This window comes from Benincasa hispida, chromosome 3 (assembly GCF_009727055.1).
Source record: "Benincasa hispida cultivar B227 chromosome 3, ASM972705v1, whole genome shotgun sequence".
Lineage (NCBI taxonomy): Eukaryota > Viridiplantae > Streptophyta > Magnoliopsida > Cucurbitales > Cucurbitaceae > Benincasa > Benincasa hispida.
Window position 1 is genome coordinate 6,896,033 of NC_052351.1, and position 15,655 is coordinate 6,911,687.

Below are 15,655 nucleotides of genomic sequence, written 5' to 3' on the forward strand. Positions count from 1 at the left end.
AAATATTTTTTAAAAAAAAAAAAATCTATTTCGAACATGCATAAATTATATGCTTTAGATACTTTTCATCCATATTGTCGATACAAAGTAACAACAAATTGTACCAATTTTCATGATATTACGTATGGATCAAATCTATCATGTCTAATTCCTCATTTAAAAAATGGTGTTTCGTAATGAAATTAGATAGTGATGTTCAAATAACCCGACAATCCAAATAATTTGAACTATTCAATCTAAAATATAAGAATTGGTTTGAGTTAGTTTTATTATTGGGTTAGGTTAGGTTAAATTTTTTCTTTATATATATATATATATATTTGTTTAAAATTTGATTACTTTGTATTGATTAATTTGTGAATATTTTAATATTTTTCTTTTAAAATTGTTATGAAATTTGTCTTTGATTAAAGTTTGTAATAAATATCATAGATATTTAGTATTTAGCATTTGAATTTTATGAGATTTTAGTTATTAGTCATATAATGTATATAAATCTACATATTCTTAATTAAAAAGAAAAAATAAATGATAACCCAACTACCCAACCCGAATTTTAATGGTTGGATTGTAGACTTTATTTGGATCTTTGGATTGCCAACCCAACCAACTCAAATTTTAGGGTTGGTACAAAAAGCACCCTCAATTCATGTACATCCCTAAACGAGTAGTATGTGAAAAATCTAAGGGGATAACTTATCTATCAATTTTCTTACATCACCCTAAGATACCAGATTGATCTACCTTACTTTGAAATGCCAATGTATGCTCAGCCTCAGAATTTGAAATCATAACTCTTATTATATACATAATATTGGCAATAATTTAGAAATATCATTCAGTAGCCCAAGAGGAGAGAAAAAGTCAAGAATTTACCCAGTGTGTGAGGTGTCATATTGTTTAAGAAATCCTAAAACACATTGATGTATGTAAAGGATTGCCAACAAGAATATATTCTAGTGTGTTATAGTTTTATACGAATTCTTGTCCAAGAGACCAAAACTTTGTCTCATTTAATGATGTTATGTGAATCGCTAAAAATGTATGACTCACCCAATGACAAAAATTTTGGAGGGGAAATAGAATACGTTATGATGAAACAAACAAAACATCTTCTAAAAGGGATAATTTGAAACTATCAACCATCCAAGCCTCAGTATTGAAAAAAAAAAAGTGACTGCACGTATCTGGTGCAGCCCAACAGTAACAAACAGTTACAACAGAATTCGAGCCTGCTCGACTAACTTCACTTACACCACACATGGGGATGGATTCTGAAGATTAATGGTGGCGCGGATCGGGGCCTCCCGGTGACAGGCGTGCCACCCCACGTTGATGGATGCTACCTGAGCCTTCGACAGCGATCAGCCCAATGTGAAAGTTGTCTCTGGAACCCAACAGAGCTAGCCGATAAGACTTAGCCTCAAATTTTGGTTCAAGTAGTCGAGATTCAGACCCTGCAAAACAGTAGGAGGCCAACAAGATCAGGCAGACCCACAAGCTAATCTTGGCCATTGCTGTATAATATATGTTAGTATTTGAAGCAATAGTTTGTAGCGATGTGTTAAGTAGTCTTGGGATATGGCAGGTTTTTATACTCGCCAAAACCATCTTTACTTTTTTAATCTGAATCATTCCCAACCGAATTTATTGGTTCAACTTAAATAATTCAGAATTTGTCCTCTTACACAGCATTAATATGATATCTATCGCGTCAATTAACCAGAAAATTTTGAGAGTTTTAAATTCTTGTAATGTGTGTTGATCAATACTTGACTCACTAAACAAGGGAACTGTAATTCTACTTGGGATTAGTTAGGCAGAGAAACGAATAACTCAAGGTGAAAAACAAAAAGGGTCTACACAAGAATACATCCTAATTAGTTTTTTAGTCTCCAAGACTATCATCATTATTTTCTAAAGAAGAGGCCTTTGGATGCATTCCCTTATTAGAAAACAAACTATTGGAGCAACCGTTGGTCAGCACTCAGCCCCATCTCTACCTAATGTTGGAAAAAACCTCCCACTTCAGAAAGAAATCTACTAGAACAATTTTCTTCCCGATCTCAATTACAATAGAATTCTCTCAAAGCTTTTGATAACTCACATCTTTTTTCCCAATCTCAAACTAGAGAATACAAAAGGAATTTAATTAGGGTTTAGCACACTAAGCTTAAAGTGTTTCTAACTATGACGACTTGAAACTAGAGGCATAGGCTCCTTTTATAGGCTTGGAACTCATCCTCATTCTTCAATTTAATCGATGTGGGACAAACAGAGTAGACCACTTGGAATACCACCTCTCAAAATTTTCTTTTTTCGTGCCACATGTCAATAAATCTTGCTAATATTTATGGTGCAATTTCCACCTACTTGGCTCATTTGGAAGTCCTTCAGCCATCGACATAATTTCCACCACACACTTTGCATAACCATCAAGTCAATGCCCGTGTGCAAACTTGTAGAACCGCTAACATCACATCCTCTATCATGGTAAAGCGGACATACCACGAGGATGAGTTTTGTCTTTTTCAAAGAAAGTCACTATCTCTCCTGACGAGAAAGACACCATCAGCATCTGATTCAGAGCCCTTTGACGAAGCTGCTCTATTTTTCATGTGCCCAAATTGTCTGCATTCCCAGCAACCTATCTTCTGCTCGAAGATTCTCTTCTTGAAAACCTTTGCTGGAATCACTCTTGAACTACATTGGACCACCATCATCGGTTACCTTGCACTTGTGTAACCCAAATTGTATCAACACATCCTTGACTTGCACTTGCCACAAGTCGAAGTTGATCCTTCCATCAAATTTCTCCACATCAAACTTTATTGGACTCATAAAACTTGACACACATCTGTTTCACTCCTAGCAGATAGGCAAATACAACTCACACTATTCACAAAACATCGCAACCCATTTTAAGAATTCCTTTTTTATGTGGAAGCTCAGATAAAACTGCAACCATAGAGCATACTCAGACATTCAAAAAACTATGAACCTGACATTCTGATACCACTTGTTAGGAAAAACCTCCGACTTTAAAGAGAAATCCACTATGTGAAAATTTGTTACAATCACATATAACAATTATCTCCCTCGATCTCAATTGCAATAGCACTCTCTCAAAGTTTTTGATGACTCATACCTTTTTTTCCCACTCTCAAACTAGATAATACAAAAGAAAATTAATTAAAGTTAGCACACTAAGGTTAAAGTGTTTCTAACTGGGACGTCTTGAAACTAGAGGCATAGGCTCATTTTATAGGCTTGGAACTCATCCCCATTCTTCAATTTATGGACAAACTGCACTTCTAATATTTTTCCAAAACCCAACACCTAGTTCACCGAGCTTCCACACTCAATCCTATAAATACAATATTTTTAGTATTATTATAATGTGAAAAATAATTTCGTATAACAATTAATGTATCTTTCTTTTTAGTATTTAGTTTAGTTCAACTATTATCTTGGATGGAACTTCTGAACCTTTAACCTTTTAGTCAAAACTAGGATACTTTAATCAATTAGTTGTGTTAAAAATTTCGAATTTTTAAGTCTTGTTTAGTAACCATTTCGCTTTTTTTTTTTTTTTTTTTTTTTTGAAAATCAAACCTATTTCCTATCTATTTCTTACAACGATTTGCATATTTCTTAAAATGGTTGAATTCTTAGCCAAATTTGAAAAACAAAAATAAGTTTTTAAAATCAACATTTTTTAGTTTTCAAATTTTTCACTTAGCTTTTTAAACCATTGGTAAAAGGTAGATAACAAAAGAAGAAATTTGGAGGTGAAAATTGTTGGGAAAAAACCTCCCACTTCTACCACAGAGAAATTAAATAAAATTGGAAATACAAGAATTTACGTGGAAAACTTCCAACTCGAAGAAAAACCACGGTCCACAAAAAAGAAATCGTGAAAAATTGTTATAATCACACAGAACAATTCTTTCTTTGATCTCAATTACAAGAGCACTCTCTCAAAGCTTTTGACTACTCACATTCTTTTCCTACTCTCAAACTAGAGAATACATAAAGGAATTTAATTAGAATTAGCACACCCAAGAAGTGTTTGTAACTAGGACAACTTGAAACTAGAGGCATAAGCTCCTTTTATAGGCTTGGAGCCCATCTCCATTCTTCAATTTAACCGAATCCCCAATCTTCAATTTAACCGATGTAGGATAAACTGCACTTCTAATATTTTGCCAAAACCTAACAAATTCCACCTTAAGATATTTGAAGAATCCACAACTTCTGCAACATCCATTGTCTTCACCGACAATCATAATTCTCAACTCAGAGAACTATAACTCACTCCACCATAAAGTGTAGAAGATTTTCCTTTTTCTTCACATGTCGATAAACCTTGCTGATAATTTATGGTGCAACTTCCACCTACATGACTCACCTCGAAGTCCTTCAGCCATCAACACAACTTCCACCACACACCTTGCATAACTGCCAAGTCAATACCAGTGTGCAAACATGTGGAACCACTAACATCACATGCTCTATCATGGTAAAGCAGATATACCACAAGGATGAATTCTGTCTTCTTCAAAAGAAGTCATTGTCTCCTTTGACGAGAAAGACACTATCAGCATCTGATCTAGAGCTCATGTGCTCAAACCGTCCGCATGTCCACCGTCTATTTTCTGCTCGAAGACTCTCCTTTTCCTTTGTTGGAATCACTCTAGAACTGCACTGAAACACCATCATCACTTAATATGCAGTTGTGTAATCTATATTGCATCAACACATCCTTGACTTGCACTTGCCACAAGCCGAAAGAAATCCACCATGTAAAAAATTGTTACAATCACACAACAATTCTCTCCCCAATCCCAATTACAAGATCCTCTCTCAAAGCTTTTGACTACCCACACTTTTTTCCCACTTTCAAACTAGAGAATACATAAAGGGAATTTAACTAGAGTTAGCACACCCAATCTTAAAATGTTTCTAAATAGGACAACTTGAAACTAGAGGTATAGGCTCCTTCTATAGGCTTGGAGCCTATCCCCATTCTTTAATTTAATCGATGTGGGACAAATTGCAGTTCTAATATTTTACCAAAACCCAACAGAAATAGTGTCTATAGGCTTAATTCTCAAAGACAAAAAGTAAAAACCAAATGATTACCAAACGGGGTCCAAGTTATAGGTTTACTTATTCCTAAAATATTAAATAAATAAATAAAGCATCTAAAGTTGTGGCATCAAGTTAATGTAGATGTAGCACAATACTTGGGAATTCTACATGACAAGCTTATTTCAGGGAAGTTTAAAACATTAGGAAAGCCTAACGAAATGAGGTAAAGGAGGGATCTATTAAACACAAAATGTAATTTTATGGGCTTAATCTTTTAGAAACTTTTTCAAAGTATGCCAACTTAAAAGGTTTAGAAACTAAAGAAATTTTTTGAAGTCTGAACTTTTAAATTACAGGATTAAATAAACACATACAAATCACAAAGTTCAAAAAAGGAACTTATAATAACCTAAAATGAAATATTAAAACAACGAATAATGTAATTAAATATGAACAGAAATCAACCACTAGCCAGTAAGCACCTATACTAACATAGTGCTAGAACTTTTCTCCTCAATCCTAGTCAGGGATGATTGTTTTTGTCATCCTCTTATGAGATGAAATACATGGTATTTTCAAGAAAATACATGGTATTTTCAAGAGGTAGTGGTTTTCATGATACTGCGATTCAAATTTTCATTTGCTAATACTTCGACAAAGTTGGTGAATGCAATTTGGCAGCTATTTCCACTTCTCGATTATTATTCATATTTAAGAAAAAAGACAATGCTAAATAATTCGATTAATTCTTTAAGATAACTAGGGGAAGCCTGGACTGGAACTAACCATGAACGAGAGGAGACAAGGGAATCATGTGATTGGAAGGAAAAGACCCAGCGGCAAATGAGAATATCCAAAGTAATCAAAGCTTTTTGAAATTAGCTGGTATCCATCCTCTGCTTCATCTACGGAACACTATCTTGTTTTCACAAAAATATTTGCATTTTAATCCTCCTTTAACTGAATTTGCTTTACAGCCTACCATGACCTAATATTCTTCAATAAATGGTCCCAAGACATTGATAATACTCTAGAGGCTGAACCTAATTGACAACTTGGAGTTTGTAATGATATAATACGGTTCCAAGTACCAATTGAATGCCGTACATAAAGCATCCATAAACTGCCATAAAATTTTCAGCTAATTCTCGAGGCACTGTCAGAGGATTTGAGGGCCACAGAAGAGGAATAATAAGAAAGAAGGACATATTAGATGATATATAATTAAATTTACCTTCATCCATCAACTTAAGTTTTAGGATCAATTAGTGATTTAGGATGGTATTAGAGCAGGTGGTCTAAGAAGATCATGTGTTCAAACTTCTACAATGTTATTTTCTCCCTAGTTAATATTCATTTTCACTTGTTGGATCCATTGGTGATATAAGATTTTATCTATTTCCTTTTTTTTTTTTTTTTTAAACTTCTACAATGTTATTTTCTCCCTAGTTAATATTCATTTTCACTTGTTGGATCCATTGGTGATATAAGATTTATTCTATTTCCTTTTTTTTTTTTTTTTAAGATCATCATGATGGCTTGGTCTTATTAATCTTTTCCACTCTTTTCTTTTACTTGTGTGTTTTTTAACCCATTTAGTAACTATTTGGTTTTTTGTTTTTTAAAATTAAGTCTATATTATCCATATTTCTTATAATAATTCGCATCATTCTTAAGTATAAATGTTGAATTCTTAGCCAAATTTTAAAAACAAAAACTACTTTTTTTAGTTCTCAAAATTTGGCTTAGTTTTTTAAACCATTAGTGAAAAATAGATAACAAAAAAAGAAATTTGGTGGTAGAAGTAGTGTCCATAGACTTCATTTTCAAAAACAAAAACAAAAAATAAAATAGTTACCAAATAGGACCTTAGTTACCTATTGTATCGACAATGCACCAACGGTAAATATGAGGGAGTTTAGATTTTCTTACGAAGCTACTCTGTATATTAATTTTATATGAAATCAGATCCAATAAATCCCAAAGAGATTTCATTTGAATAAATAAATATATCCCAAAGAGAAACCGGCGTCATGACTCTTACATAGGTTGTTCTGAGGTTGATGTACGTAGACAATAAGTGCTGAGTGATAATTGGATTTGTCTATCTGGCTGGCCAAAGTTGTAAAGATGGTCCTCGTAGTTTTTTATTTTTTATTTTTTCTTTGGCCTACTGATCTAGGAAAGAATCTCAATTTATCCAACTTATCAACGTAGAGAACTAATAGAAATCAAATATATGTTAGTGGTAGTTTACCATTTTCTATATTTGTCTTTAGTTTAAGACTTTTTTGATGTTGACTAGCATTTAAACCAAAAATAAAAAATTTGTCTTATTATTCCCTATGGCCACGTTTTGACATCGTATACATGTGCAGATTTGTGGAGGGCAGTCAAAAGAGTTGGAAGGTTTAAAGAGGAAAAGAAATGTAGACATTGGATGAGCTTTAAAGAAGAAGTGGACACAAAGGCATTGCTCCAAGCTGACAAGTCCTAATTACAATCTTCCATGATATCCAAATATAAATGAAGTTAATGCTAATGCTAGCAATGGCAATTCGGCAACTGACAAATTGGCCAACGCAACGAAAATGACCAAATGACAAAATGGAGCTTATTTTAGGTGCACTCCTATTTGAGCAAGTTATTTTCCTCTTTTCATAACAGAAAACTGGAAGTGCCATTTTGGTATCTAATTTCGTCCCTAGTGAATGAAGGTGAACAATTGAGCTGATTCCAAACATGTCTTCTGTAGTTTTGAGCTAATATGGATGTCTTTTAGAAATGATTATGATAGAACGACTATTTTAAACACTTTCCCAAATCCACCATTTATCAAGTTAATCTGTATAGTCCAAATCTCTATTGAACCGATTTTCTTCAGTCTTTTATCATAAAAATGAGATCTGCCTAGATCCCAAGTTTTTGCTCCTGATCTGCAGTGCAATATACAGTTCAAAGAGCAAAAAAGCAAGAGATAAAATGATGCGTGATAACCAAAGTTTTCAATCCATATTTTTAGGTGTGAAGACATTATTCATTGTGCTAGAAAACTATATCTCATCAGTCTGTCAATTAGGAAAATGAGAACCCACCATTCCCAACATGATATACTTTAGTTTTCCATTTACTCCTGACAATGCAAAAAAGGTACGAACTTTGTGCCTGACGAACCCAACAAAAAGGGTGCAGAGGGTCTCGAATTGGTAAGATATATATGCATACCTGTAAGTGGAATTAAGACTCAAGCTGCTTTTGTCTGAAGCTTCTTGGACAACAGTTTGGCAGCAAATTTCTGAACCTTCATAATGTTCGAACTTGTGAAGGAATTGGGCTTCAAATGAGGAAATGAGAAAAGAAAACCCCAAAGAAAATAAAAGAATGAAAATGCCATGGAAGGATATCTTCTCCTCATAGATGGGATGATTGAGCATCAGTAGATTATTGTTGTTAACAAAAGCTCGGACTAATATTTCCTTGGCCTCATCTTGCTTCTTTCTCAGCATATTACACATCTGGTAAGAAATTAAAACAATAGATTCATGAGGTCTCTACATCAGCTTACTCTAAAAGTACAAAGATTGTATTTGCAACATCATTGAAGGCATTTAATTTTCTGATACAAGGTCGTTTTCATGTTTACATTTTGTCACTTCATTAGTGGTTATTGTACGTCTCTAGCACCGTTTTCCAAATGAAAAGCACCAGAATTTACTGTTCAATCTGACAAAAGATAAGTTAATCTACAGTTCACTTACATCTTCAAGCTGCTGTGAATAGGCTTCTGCTTTTTCAACATTTCGATCATTTTCCAAAACCAAAGATATTTCCCATTCCACCGTATTTGGCACATGAGGATTTTCGATACTGTTGGCTAACTGGTCATGGGAAGCGGTGGTCATACTTTCAACCTGATTTCACCAAAAAAAAGGAAAACAGAATGGAATAATAACAGACAATGACTCGTTTTTGTTTTCTAAAACTATTCAGTGCCCATTCAACTTTCTCAATTATATTGATAAGAAACTCCAATTCACTACCCAACCTGTTCTCCTATCTTTTTCTCCAACGGCTCTTTGGAGTTTCTGCAAGTGATTTGGGAAAGCAGTTAATCAGTCAGAGAATCATCCAGTGAATAAAAGAGATGAATGAGATTAATGATATGCTGTCACCTAAATCCACTAGGTGATACACAAAGGAGCTTCAGAGGTTTTAACAACATTGAATCCGCATTTGGTTCCTGTAAATAGTTTTGGCGTAAAAATCCATGACATCTACTTGAAACTTATGGAGAGAGAACTTTTTTGAGGTCTTGGGATTAAAAACCATAATTATTCTAGACACCTCAATGACATGGAATTATGAACTAAAGATATAAACCTCTAGTGCTTTACGCTTCACGTTGGAGATTAAAGGTTTTTGTTTGTCCACATTTTCAGCACAATAGCCAATGTCTAACTTTTTACTTCGTTGTCCTGCTTCCATAGTTTGTTCTGGTTCTCCTAATTTCCTTTCTTTCACACCTCCAGTACTCGATAGAACTTGCTTTCCTCCAAATGCCCTAGACAAAAGAAGAATGATCTGATCTTACAAATATTAACCAGTATATGTATAAGAGAGGTTTGAAAAAAAACATATGAACGCCATACCTAGAAGTCTTCAAACTGGAAACATTGGGAAATATTAAGCCAGTTTTAATAGAACAAACTTTATTCCCTTGAGCTGAAATGGTCTTCACGTTTTGACTAGGTATCATTGATAATTTCAGTCGTTCAGTACTGCAATGTGTTTGAGTAGTAGTTCTGACAAGCAAATTGCTAGGATTAACTCCGGCACTGCAAGAATAAGAACTAACATAAAGAAATAAAACATATACCATTCCGCATATCCTTGTTAGGTATAGATGATTCCATCTCAAAATGAAGTTAGTTTAAGGCATATTCAAACATGAAATAGCAAACCCAATAATATGCCTCACCTTAAAGCACTAAGCTTTCCTAAGCTTTTCTCACTTTGTACTGCAACTGGCAGTGCCGTCTTTGCTACTTTATTATGTGGTCGAGATTCTCTGCAAAGATTCCTGTGTTTTGTATATAATTAGAACAAAAACGGCCATATTATTGTATGGAATGGCCATGGCCAAAGATCATGAGAAAAGTGCAATTTTCAACTGTCATGAACTCTGAATTTCAAAAGTTTATAGTATAATGACATCTAACAAAGCCAATATGAAGCTGTGAAGGCTCAAACTGAAACTTCGTGTTAAGAAGCCTTGCTTGACATTAACAAGGCTGCTACAGAAGCCTTTCCATGGTCATATGCTGTAATTATCATGTTTGTTGTTTGTCTACCATCAAATATCATACCATATAGTCGACCAACTGGCCTCCAGGCTCCAATAGTGCGATTGTAATATAAAGTACATTTTCATAAGGGGCATTAGTTATTAGAAAACACCTTACCCGTCTCCAGCTGCCAGAATTTGATTTGAAGCATCAATTCTATTCTTGCCTAAAGAGAGAAGTTTTGTACTGATAGATGATGATTGATGTAGTTGAGGTTTGCTAACATCTATTCTTGACATCGATGAATTCCCACCCATTTCTTTTTCTTTAATTGTCACTTCATTTACCCGTGGTCCTCTGCATCAGGAATTAGGGGAAGAAAAAACAGACGAACAAACAAACAAACAAATGTTATGAGATAATATCAAGCATTTCTTCGAAAGCTCAAATAATGGATGTGCTATTCATAATTACACAACATCTCTAGCACAGTAACTCATTTAATGTGAGTTAGTGCAAATACATGAGGCAAATAATTTCCAGCTGTGTATTTCTATCCAATGATCCTCACATTTTCAGTGGAGAAGATCAGATATGATTATTCTAAGTGAATTTTCGTGTTAGAAGACGATAAAGCATAATATTTAACCTGCATAAAGGAACTGTAAACAATTTCAATTTCAAATTTTGGTTTTGTCTGATTTCCTGCGTGTCAAGCAGAAGCTTCCTCGGTACATCTGAATTGGAAAAATCTTTGAGGTCTGGATGAACTTCAGCCGGTTGAACATTGTCAACAAATTCATTCAGGTGGCTGCATTCTGACTTTTCTTTTTCTGTAGGATCGCTCTTCGATGCAGGGATATTTATTGGAGACAAATAGCTTTGAGGAAATTTTTCAGAGCAAGTTACATCAGAATCTATGTTTTCATCAATGACATTTCCTGTTCCACCTGAAACTACTATTAGTTCTCTTTCCGTACAAATTTCAGACTGTGGTTCTGAAGTACATTCAGGTACATTTCTGGCAACACAGCTGATAGGTACATCATGAATGACTTGATGACTACTCTTTGCCACTTCTTTTTTAGACAAGCAACCATTTCCAAATTGTCTCTCTTTATTTGTAGTTGCCGTTGTATTTCTTGCTTCATGTGATGTACCATCCCCAATTTCTGACTCCAGCTCACCATGATCTCCCTGAAAATTCTCAACTCTAGAAGTAGTCTCGTTTTCTGGTGCTGGAAGTCTCTTGGCTATACTCTTATCAATTGCAGTATTTCCTTCAGCTATGTGGATATCAGAAGCTTCATGCTCAACTCTAGAAGATGAGACTGCCTTGGAATCTGGCTGTTGTTTACGAGTCCTTTCTCCATTTTGTAAGCTTTTATCAACATCAAAGCTATCCAATCTTATTCCAGACATAAGTAAAAATGAAAAGTTGTAAGTTGGGATTCAATGGGATGGCTGTCTAATATTCAAAACACAGTTCGTAATTAATAAGAAGGTCCAAACGTTCCTCTAATTGTGTTCTCCACTTACTCTTTAAAATCAAAAGAGAAATTTAAGCTGTCTATATCCTTTTGAACATTTTCATTGGATGATCCTTCTTTACCACTACTCCTAGCCTTTTCAATCTTTTTGGGCGGGGATGAAAAGTCAAGATCTGGCATGTCAATCTTGAACGATGATAACTTTTTAAAACTTCCATCCAGATTGAAATCATCATCCCTGAAAGAAAAGAAATAATATTTTTCAGTAACATGAAGCATCATTGATTATTTTCTGTCATAGTGTTTGAGATCCCACATCGCTGGATCTTTTAATGCATGAACATGAAAATGACAATGTGGCAGGACAAATATCCATAACTGAGACTGATGAGGCTTGGAAGATGATAGGCGATGATCTATCCAAAAGATTTCGAATTTTCTAATTGGCAATACTTACAAAGTTCCAAAATCAAAGGCCTTAATCTTGCCTTTGGAGGCTGTACTAAAACTAAAGTCCACCATGTCATCCTCTGCCACTGATATTGATTTCCAGGAGTTCATAAATTCGTCACCAATGTCCACATCTGTGTCAAGGAGAGTAGAGGTTCCAATACCTTTTTTAGGACCGTACAATCAGAAAGTCAGCCATTTTGACATTAATTGCAGTTTGAACATGGCATCTGAAAATAGATAAATAGACTCTCTTCATTACATTTCATCCTATGCCTAGAATACTAACGTGACTTTCTAAGGTATTCTTTCTCTTATTTATAACAACTCACGTGTCCTAGTTTCTAACTTTGTCTACTGCTAACTGAAAAGGAGTTATGGCAATTGGCAAGACAGCAAATTAAAAATTAAGTTATGAATCTACCATCCCTTGAAAGGGTAATAAAAACAAGGTACTATGCCATGTTCCTCCTATATATGAAATCTAAAAGTGCATACCCAGGAGGGAATCTTTTTTTGTAAGATCAGTAGCTGAAGATGCTCCTTTCTTTGATTCTGCCATCCGCTTATACTGGACTCCTGTTGGACCCCTATAGTCAGTGATCAGACAAGATGACGTTTCCACAGAGAATAAACTATTTGAAGATTATGTTTCCACTCAGCATTCATCTAAATTTCTCAAAATTTTCTATTCCTATCAAAAAAAAAAATTAAAAATAAACCCCGGCCAAAATAATGGTAAACTATCAAATAATCTGAGTTTTTTTGCATAATTGGCTAGATTATAGATTCAACTGATATATAAAATAAACAGGATGCTAAATTAAACAATTTTGTTCTGTGGAAACATAGTGAAAATCTTTAAAATGAACAAGCTGCAGAATTGCACCAACCTGGAATTAAGGATTAAACACACAAAAGGTGCAAAATAGCACTAGGTAATTCTTCCGACGGGGAACCACAAACTCCAGCGACTAGTCTACACCAAATAGCTTGAGGAAGTGTTCCAGAGAGCATTTGTCTAAAGTTGAAACGAAAGCATCAACTCAGATCTCTGAGAATGATGTTCCAGAACAAGGTGAGTTATAATGTGAACAAGATTGAACAGACTCGATATGTACCATGTACCACAGATGATAAACAAGTAAGTACCGACTACGTAATTAGCGTAAAAAGAAGAAGAAGAAAAAGAAAAAGAAGTCCAGTAAATTCCAGCGGAATCAAAATTACATCAACTTTGGAAAAATGAGAAGTGGATGAATGAGATTGGCTTGATCAAGCAATTGAAATCGAGTAGTCGGTAAAAAGAGGAGCACATGACTAAATTCCAACGCACTATCAAATGAATCAATCAGCGCAAGTTAATGACTAGAAAAATAGTCAAGCACAGAAAGAAAGCAAATCAGTCCGACAAATACAAAATGAAAAGAATAAAGAAACAAAGATCTCCAAAGGATAACAGATGAACTTCAAAAGAAATTGACAAATACTCATCATATAGAATCAAACGACAAGAGATTCAGCGAACAACAGCTTTACTTCGTTTTTTCCTTTTTTCCATTTTACATTGAACGCTAATGAAAAATTCCAAAAATATCGTTCACAAACAACAATACCTGCGAGTTCGATGGAATGTCAGACAGATGGAGATAGAAGGAGACCTTGAATTTCAGCGATAGCATAGAGATGCGAACGATGGATGTGTTTCGTTGGAAGTGACTGAGGCCAGAGAAGGCTTTCGTAGAGCACGGAACATGGAGAGCTTTATTCAAATGTCTGTATTTATATGCAATTTTTGTGTTCAGGGCGCGCAAGGATCATCAGCATAGCGGTTACATTGACTGACCGCGCAAGCTATTACAGAAGCATTAATTTCCTTTTTCTTTTTTTTTCTTTTTTTTTTCTTTTTTTTTTTTTTTTGAGAAAAATGAATGCATTAATTTCTTGTTTTTCTTTTCTTCACTGAGTAAAAAAAATATTTCGACAGATATTCAACCCAAAATTTTGACCAATTTGATGGTTTTTGTTTTTGAAAATGTTATGGGATAAATTTATCAAACCAGGTCGAGTTAGTAGAATAAACGTAGAGCCTAGCCTCTCAAAGGGAGCAAAGCCTAGCTTAGCCTCTCAAGAAAAAGAGAGTCTAGCCTAGAAGAGCTCGGAGGTGGACCAACATACGATCTATAGAGTAGAACTCATAGGTCGAGCTATAGAGGAAAGCTCAAAGGTCGAACTCAAAAAGAATGATGACCTAAGAAAGGAGGTCAACCTGAGAGGTCGAGGTAAGAAAAGAGATCAACATGAGAAAAAAGGTGGAGTTGAGAAAGGAGCTCGCACCAAGATGAAGCTCAAGCTAAGAGAGGAGCTCGAGTTGAGGGCCCGAGTTAAGAGTTATATGTAACCAAGCTATTAATCAAGGAATTATAATAAAGAGTCATAACTAAATAATTAGTTTAATGGCTCACTAATCAATTGTTAACCGAACATCGAAAATCTACCCAAGAGTCGAGTATATTGAAGGTTGAAATATATAACGGCTCAAGCAATGATGGCTCGGATGGTTAACGGTTGAAGTGAATTCGAAGTGGCTTGGAAGTTGAAAGGTCGTGCAAGCTTCAGTTACTAATGGGTCAACCTATATAATCTTTGAGCTGCAATCAAATAGAGGTATGTTAAAAACTTAGCCTTATTTACTATCACTTGAGCCATTTTTCAAACTTGATTCTAACTTGAATGTCAGAGTGGATTTGACTCAAGATCACACCGATGTTTAGATTTGTTCATTTTGATGGACATTGGGCTACTCTTCCCTGAGAAATACAAATTCACCGCTAGTGTAATTTTTAGCATCAGTTGACGTCGTCTGTAGAGAAAGAAATAACAAAAAAATTTAGCCATACCACTACATTTTATATTTGAACCATGAGTAGCAACATGAGAGAATCTCCCAACTAATGGGAATGATTCGGACCGTGGACGTCACCCGAGACGACAACCCGCACGTGTTCCAAAAACTCAAGTGGGTGAAACCCACCAGCTTATGAATGAACTACTTGATGAGTATGCAACTCTAGCTGGAAAAGTTGATGGCTTAGAATTTAGATCAAAGCCTGAACCTGATCATGGAAATGTTAAAATGCCCAAACCCTATTATCGAGGCCATCAGATAGAATGAGGTAGATCCACCTAAAGGAATCAAATTCCTCAATGGAAGTACGTGAACGTGTGTGCTTTCAAGATTCATTTTGGAAATCGTGATAAATAAAGAAACATGGAGAACACACGATAAACATAAAACTCATAAGCATGATGTTTAGGGGAAGAAAATGACTTATC

General features: G+C 34.8%; 1 protein-coding gene across 7 annotated transcripts; it reads right to left on the minus strand.

Moving 5' to 3' along the window:
• Positions 1 to 1,023: 1,023 nt before the first annotated feature.
• On the minus strand, positions 1,024 to 14,187 carry LOC120072953 (uncharacterized protein At4g18490). Of its 7 annotated transcripts, none has more exons than XM_039025489.1 (16): positions 13,936 to 14,185; positions 13,213 to 13,373; positions 12,818 to 12,898; positions 12,327 to 12,483; positions 11,919 to 12,107; positions 11,029 to 11,787; positions 10,557 to 10,736; positions 10,073 to 10,174; positions 9,744 to 9,929; positions 9,475 to 9,655; positions 9,267 to 9,334; positions 9,140 to 9,179; positions 8,853 to 9,005; positions 8,499 to 8,609; positions 8,320 to 8,404; positions 1,024 to 1,457 (listed from the first exon to the last, which is right to left on the minus strand). In XM_039025489.1, exons 3-15 carry the CDS (start codon positions 12,879 to 12,881, stop codon positions 8,339 to 8,341), a joined length of 2,256 nt encoding a protein of 751 aa, XP_038881417.1. In that variant the 5' UTR covers positions 12,882 to 12,898; positions 13,213 to 13,373; positions 13,936 to 14,185; the 3' UTR covers positions 1,024 to 1,457; positions 8,320 to 8,338. The 7 variants fall into 7 exon arrangements, with proteins under 7 accessions (XP_038881417.1, XP_038881421.1, XP_038881418.1 ...); XM_039025493.1 differs by lacking the exon at positions 1,024 to 1,457 and adding an exon at positions 3,900 to 4,702 and having other exon boundaries at positions 9,744 to 9,896; positions 13,936 to 14,187; XM_039025490.1 differs by lacking the exon at positions 1,024 to 1,457 and adding an exon at positions 3,900 to 4,707 and having other exon boundaries at positions 13,936 to 14,186.
• Positions 14,188 to 15,655: the final 1,468 nt, after the last annotated feature.

Bases quoted from the DNA above. Each gene is read 5' to 3' on its own strand.
- LOC120072953 (XM_039025489.1), bottom strand. From the start codon at position 12,881: ATGGCAGAATCAAAGAAAGGAGCATCTTCAGCTACTGATCTTACAAAA. The intron at 12,484-12,817 runs GTATGCACTTTT...GTCCTAAAAAAG, and splicing joins AAAAAAAGATTCCCTCCTGG to GTATTGGAACCTCTACTCTC. The intron at 10,737-11,028 runs GTTAAATATTAT...TTCCTGATGCAG, and splicing joins TTTACAGTTCCTTTATGCAG to AGGACCACGGGTAAATGAAG.